At 42.8% G+C, this 7,030-nt stretch overlaps 1 protein-coding gene across 9 annotated transcripts in view; it reads left to right on the top strand.

Moving 5' to 3' along the window:
* The window catches only part of LOC122554534 (UDP-N-acetylglucosamine transporter-like), a 60,604-nt gene that overhangs the window by 13,732 nt on the left and 39,842 nt on the right, over positions 1 to 7,030 (top strand). Inside the window, exons 1-4 of one of the 9 annotated variants that reach the window (XM_043699707.1) lie at positions 3,156 to 3,276; positions 3,353 to 3,408; positions 6,337 to 6,389; positions 6,476 to 6,680. In XM_043699707.1, coding sequence (XP_043555642.1) covers positions 6,494 to 6,680 — 187 coding nt within the window. In that variant the 5' untranslated portion in view covers positions 3,156 to 3,276; positions 3,353 to 3,408; positions 6,337 to 6,389; positions 6,476 to 6,493. Of the gene's footprint in view, positions 1 to 3,043; positions 3,409 to 6,336; positions 6,390 to 6,475; positions 6,681 to 7,030 lie in introns of those variants that run through there. The other 8 variants (XM_043699699.1, XM_043699698.1, XM_043699703.1 and 5 more) reach the window with 8 other exon arrangements.

Below are 7,030 nucleotides of genomic sequence, written 5' to 3'. Positions count from 1 at the left end.
GTCGGGGAGTCCAGAACTAGAGGGCATAGGTTTAGGGTGAGAGGGGAAAGATATAAAAGAGACCAACGGGGCAACTTTTTCACGCAGAGGGTGGTACCTGTGTGAAATGAACTGCCAGAGGAAGTGTTGGGGGCTGGTACAATTGCAACATTTAAGAGGCATTCGGATGGGCATATGAATAGGAAGGGTTTGGAGGGATATGGGCCAAGTGCTGGCAGGTGAGGCGAGATTGGGTTGGGATATCAGGTCAACATGGACGGATTGGACCGAAGGGTTTGTATCCATGTTGTACATCTCTATGACTATAAGGCAGTAATAGAAAACAACAGAGAACTCGTTATTTAGATACAAAATTCGCTAGAAGGTAGGAGACAGGGTGGTGATAATAGGGTTTTGGACTGGAGGCCTGTGACCAGTAGTGTGCTGCAGGGATTGGTGCTGGGTTTGCTGCTTTTTGTCTTTTTGTATAAATAATCTGGATATGAATATAGAAGGCATAGTTAGTAAGTTTGCAGATGACACCAAAATTGGTGGTGCAGTGGATAACTAAGAAGGTTACCTCAGAGTACAACGGGACCTTGATCAGATACACCAAGAAGTGGTGGATAGAATTTAGATAAATATGAGGTGCTACAATTTGGTCAGGCAAATCAGGACAGGATTTATACACTTAATGATAAGGTCCTGGGGAGTGTTGCCGAACAAAGGGACCTTGGTGTGCAGGTTCATAGTTCCTTGAAAGTGGAGTCAATGGTAGACAGGATGGTGAAGAAGGCATTTGGTATGCTTGCCTTTATTGGTCAGTGTGTTAAATATAGGAGTTGGGAAGTCATGTTGCAACTATACAGGACATTGGTAAACCACCTTTGAAATAATGTAAGCAGTTATGGCCTTTCCTGGTCTCGGAAACTTGTTGTTAAACTTGAAAGGGTTCCGAAAAGATTTATAACAATGTTGCCAGGGTTGGAGGGTTTGAGCTGTAGGGAGAGGCTGCGCTATTTTCTGTGGAGTGTCAGAGACTGAGGGGTAACGTTTATAGAGGTTTTTAAAATCATGAGTGGCATATATAGGGGGAATAGTCAAGGCCTTTTCCCCAGGGTAGGGGAGTCCAAAACTAGAGGGCATAAGTTTAAGGTGAAAGGGGCAAGATTTAAAAGGGACCTAAGGGGCAACTTTTTCAGAGTGTGGGGCATGTACGCGATGAGCTGCTAGAGGTAGTCGTGGAGGCTGGTACAATTACAACATTTAAAAGATGGGTATATGAATAGGAAGGGTTTAGAAGGATATGGGTCAAATGCTGGCAAATGCCACTAGATTAATTTGGCTATGTGATTGGCATGAACAAGTTGGACTGAAGGCTCTATTTCCATGCTGCGTATTTCTATACGCTAAATTGATAGATTTTAGCAGTAATAAAATGTCATTTTTCCTTTATCATTCCCTTATCTACAAATAGTAACTGAATCCAAAGTACAGTCTTCAAGGTCCCAATTACTCTTGTTATTTTTGCTTTGTCAGCCTTGAGAATTTCAGTAGACAATCAAACACTAGATTTTTCAAAGTTCTCCAATCCTTCATTCACCGCAATTCATATGCACAGGTTTCTGTTAATGCCCACTGGGTAGCAAGAGTGTCAAGTAAATCTTGATTTGTTTTCCCTATCTTAAGCAAAGATGAAATTAAGTGGAGTTTTCCACCACTATCCTGCCAAAGGTCATCCAATATAAACAGACCAGCAGTCAAACATGGAACCTTCAAGATTGATGCCACTGGAGATATTTTCCATGGACTAAATGGGATAAAATGACAACAGTTTTGAAGAAAGGTCATATTGGACTCAAAACTCAGTTTCTCTTTCGACAGATGCTGCTAGACCTATTGAGTTTCTTCAGCATTTTTAGTTCCAGTCTCAGTATTTGCAATAGTTTGCTCTCTTGAAGCAACAAATTTTAACTGATGAACATAGTACAACATTTGTGGGTGGCACAGTGGTTAGCACTGCTGCCTCACAGCGCCAGAGACCCAGGTTCAACTCCCGCCTCAGGCGACTCTCTGTGTGGAGTTTGCATATTCTCCCCGTGTCTGCGTGGGTTTCCTCCGGGTGCTCTGGTTTCCTCCCAAATCCAAAAATGTGCAGGTTAGGTGAATTGGCCATGCTAAATTGCCCGTAGTGTTAGGTGAAGGGGTAAATGTAGGAGTATGGGTCTGGGTGGTATACGCTTCGGCGGGTCGGTGTGGACTTTCTGGGTGGTATACGCTTCGGCAGGTCGGTGTGGACTTGTTGGGCCGAAGGGCCTGTTTCCACACTGTAAATAATCTAATCTAATCTAATTTGCGTTGTCTCCGTTTTGTGCGAAACGTTTTTGTTTGTTGCACCTTGTCATTTACGGCAGCTGGGGAGGGCGAATAAATACTTGGTGCCTTGCCTTCCAAGAATTTGCTTTTGTTCGGCCAGAAGAATGGTCGTGACGTGCCATGTGCATCGGGGATAGTCAGCGATTTTCTAATTTCTTGTTTTCTGTGATTCCGGGCGACAGAAAGGTGGCGGGCGGGGAGGGGGGGGGGGGGTTGGATGATATAGAGTCTATTAAATCTGTAGAGATTCATAAGCACTAAATCTCAACTGATGGTCCAATGTAACACTGAGGAAGTGCTATGCAATCGATCTCTGCAATGAGAAAGTAAAGCAAAGCTCCATTAACACCCTGCAGGTGATCCCATAGCACCATTGATTAGAGAAGGGAAGTCCTTCCTGCAATTCTTAGCAAAATTTATTCCCGAACCAGTGTCTGAGACTGTCTCGTGGCAACCACAATATCGTTATGGGGGAACTTGCAGTGAGCAAATTTGATTGCTGTTATCCCTGCTTCAATACTAAAAATACTCCCACGTCTGTGAAACACAATGGGACACAATGAAATGCTTTAAGCATTGCTATATTATTAAATATAATTTCAAGTTGCTCAAATATAAGGATCTCTGTCACATTGTGTAGTGTGGTAGAGTGTGCCTTGCTAGGTCTGTGGTTTGGATCATTGCCCAGTGGATGGGAGAGGGAGAGATGTTCTCGCGAGAAGAGATGAGCAGGCCGTCGCTGTCGGGGGAGTAGCGGCCATTTCCCTGAGAGGACATTCAGGTGAGAGGAGGACAGTAGAGCCAAGAGTCCCATCATCTCCCAACGTCGCGACAACACACACTCTCTCACCAATGCGGACACCAAGCTAAACTCGAAAGTGGCGGATTAAACTACACTCCCCATCGGCCATGGCGGCAGAGGTGAGCAGGCGCACTGGCATCTGTGCTGGAATTAATTACATTCATAACTAACTGCCTGTACTGTTTTGACAGACAGCTGCCTGCGGCTCCGAGTCTACAATCTCCAGCTAAATGTAGAACATTGCTTATCAGGTACTCCCCTTTTTCTATTGCATGTCGCAATTAAGCTAAGCTTTCACTTATTAGCCGGAATTTAACAGCTGTCAAGTCCTTTCAATGGATTACTTTTGCCTCTGACTCACAAAGTTCCGGGTTCAAGCCCTCTTCCCGGTCTTGAGTAATAAGTCAAAGCTGATACTCCAGTCTAGTACCGAGGGAGTGCTTCACTGTCGGAGGTGCTGTGTTTTGGTTAAACTAAGATCCCCTCTGGGTACTTTTGTGGTTGAAACATATGTAATCATTTTCCTGTGTTGAATCTAGACATTAGTTATGTTTTAAACAATGATGCAAAAACAGCTGATATTCTCTGGAAACAAAATTAGTAAGCTTCTTTATGCCTGTATTTTCATATTAATTCCTTCAAATCTATTCTTAAACAAATATTTAGCTGTATTCTCTTTGAGGGAGTTAATCTATATCACATAAAGTTTATTTACAGACAATCCGTAGCACAGATTTGGCCTTAACTGGTTCAAAAAAAAGTATGGAAACAGTGAGGTCTGCAGGTGCTGGAGATCAGAGTTGAGAGTGTGTTGCTGGAAAAACACAGCAGGTCAATCAGCATCCAAGAAGCAGGAGAATCGATGTTTCGGGCAGGAGCCCTTCATCAGGAATGAGGCTGGGACCCCCAGGGGTGGAGAGATAAATGGGAAGGGGGTGGGGCTGGGGAGAAGGTAGCTGAGTGTGCAATAGGTATATGGAGGTGGGGTTAAAGGTGATAGGTTGGAGAGAAGTGTGGAGCGGATAGGTGGGGAGGAAGATTGACAGGTTGGATAGGTCATGAGGGTGGTGCTGAGCTGGTAGGTTGGACCTGGTGTAGGATGGGGGGAAGGGAAATGAGGAAACTGGTGAAGTCCACATTGATGCCCTGGGATTGAAGGGTCCCGATGTGAAAGATAAGGCGTGCTTCTTCCAGGCATCGGGTGGTGAGGGAGTGGCGATGGAGGAGTCCCAGGATCTGCATGTCCTCGGCAGAGTGGGAGGGGGGGGTTGAAATGTTCAGCCACAGGGCAGTGAGGTTGGTTGGTGCGGGTATCCCAGAAATGTTCCCCAAAGCGCTTTGTGAGAAGGCGTCCAGTCTCCCCAATGTAGAGGATACCGCATCAGGAGCAGCAGATACGATAAATGACGTGTGGAAGTGCAGGTGAAACTTTGGATGTGGAAGGCTCCTTTGGGACCTTGGATGGAGGTGAGGGAGGAGGTGTGGGTGCAGGTTTTGCAATTCCTGTGGTGGCAGGGGAAGGTGCCAGGAGGGGAGGTTGGGTCACTGGGGGTGTGGACCTGACCAAGTAGTCACAGAGGGAACGGTCTTTGCGGAAGGCAGAAAGGAATGGGGAGAGAAATATATCCCTGGTGGTGAGGTCCTTTTGTAGGTGGCAGAAATATCGGTGGATGATGCAATTTATTTGGAGGTTGGTGGGGTGGAAGGTGAGGACTGGGTGTTCTGTTCTTGTTGCGGTTGGAGGGGTGGGATTCGAGGACAGAGGTGCAGGACATGGATGAGATGCATTGGAGGGCATCTCCAACCACGTGGAAGGGGGAATTTCGATCTTTAAAGAAGGAGGCCATCTGATGTGTTCTGTGATGGAACTGTGGTTCCATTTGTAGGTGGTGGAAATGTCGAAGGATGATCCATGTGTAGGTGTGGTTTCCTCAAATAGGAAGTATATTTAATTAACCTGTTTGCATGTTGTGACGTACCTCTGGGGCCGTAGAACTTGAATGTAGAACTTCTGCCTAGAGAGAAGAACGCTATCACCACACGTCAACCTTCCAAGCTTAATTTGTCAATGTTGTCTTTTCATTTCTTCAGAATCCTTTTCCCATTCCTCTTAATCATATCCTTTTATTGCTTTCTTTCACGTTGGCTTACTTAACTGCCTCTTAAATGCAACCTTTAATTGAAAACCTATTCCAAATGTCCATCAGTGGATGTGGGAGGAAAATTGAAGGTGGCAATCTTAAATGAGTGATCCTTGCTCTGATCAATGGTCAGACTATGTTCCTGCTTTCCTTGGCTACATCAAAAGGAGTATGAACGAAAGGGAAACTACTTTCCAAAATACAACTAAAGTCAAATTAAATATGAATTAGCTTCAAATTTATTTAATTTTAGGAAATAATATTAAAATCTGTTTGATTTTGTTTTCTGCATCTAATAATTGAAGGCAACGCAATGTGGTATAATTTGCTTAAAATCTTGAGTCTTAAAATTAGGCCAAATAATATGCTTGGTAGACCAATAAAGAGGGATGTGAAATTAGAGGAGCAAAAACAACCTGAAAAATGCTGCATAGAAACAAAAATGTATTTCTTCCATTTAATCAGAGCTGAAAAGCTACAGAGATCTCTTTTTGAGGGAAAATTCAGAGCACCAAAAAGGGGTTGATGTAGGCATAGTGGCTCCCATGTCATCAAGTGATTGTAACTAAGGTATAATATATGTGTGAGAGGAATTGAGCATAGCATGCCATGCTGCAAGAAACAATAGCCAAGCAAGAAGCTGAAGAACACAGCAATCCAGGCAGCATTAGAAGGTGAAGAAGTCGATATTTCAGGTACAATCCTTCTTCAGGAACAGCAGACTGATAGTTTGACTAGAAAATAAGACTCTGCAAAGAGTACAACAAACCATTAGAATGGAGTGAGTGGGTTGGTTTTTGGTACCCATGGGAAAATAAGTCAATCATAACGTAATTCCAAGAGCACTAATTTATTTCTTTTCGAAGATGCATAAATGTATGACTAAAAAGTAAATGGGAGCTGTAAAGCCATATCCCAAACCGTATCATTCTGTTGTCTCTGACACTAAAGTTGATGTTTAAAGATGGGATATAGTAGGCACAATTGACTTGTATTTCTTTATAACAAAGAAGATGCTTCTCCTTCTCCCTCCTTCAGCTCCCATCCATGTTGTGACATCTAGCACTGATGTCTGTGGGAATTTTAGAAAGGTTAGTTTTTATGTATTCAAAATAAAACTTGAAACTAAAACTGCTCTTATGATATGAATTAGTGTCAATCTTTAACTTCTTTCCAGGTAAATAAAAGTGGAAATATGTTGCTCAATTTGAAATACATTTCACTGGGAGTTCTAGTATTTCAGACTACCAGCCTTGTGCTGACTATGCGTTATTCACGTACATTCAAGGAAGAAGGACCCCGTTACCTAGCATCAACAGCTGTTGTAATTGCAGAGATGATGAAGATTGCAGCATGCCTTTTAATAGTCTATAAAGATTCTGGTATGTACACAATTATAAAATATATTCTTTCTGACTTAAAATTGTAGCAATTTCTTGCTATTTTTAATATATAAAATAAAACAATGTATGGAATGCCCTGTTGAAAGTATCTTTTTAAAAAATTGTCTTGTCAACTATTCCAATATACTGATACTTGGAGGTCAGATCAGAATGAATAGAAACAAAGTCCTGTATGAATCATAAATGCGGAACTGCCGAACGCTTTAGCTGGACCTGTTTGTGTACATTTCAAAGTCCTCCTTGGCTACGCCCTGGACTTGCATAACTATTTCACCTATTCAACTATTGAATAAATTGAAGAAGAACTATTTTCATTTTATTAATGATTC

The sequence above is a fragment of the Chiloscyllium plagiosum genome, chromosome 11, assembly GCF_004010195.1.
Source record: "Chiloscyllium plagiosum isolate BGI_BamShark_2017 chromosome 11, ASM401019v2, whole genome shotgun sequence".
Lineage (NCBI taxonomy): Eukaryota > Metazoa > Chordata > Chondrichthyes > Orectolobiformes > Hemiscylliidae > Chiloscyllium > Chiloscyllium plagiosum.
This window is presented reverse-complemented; position numbering and strand designations above follow the sequence as displayed.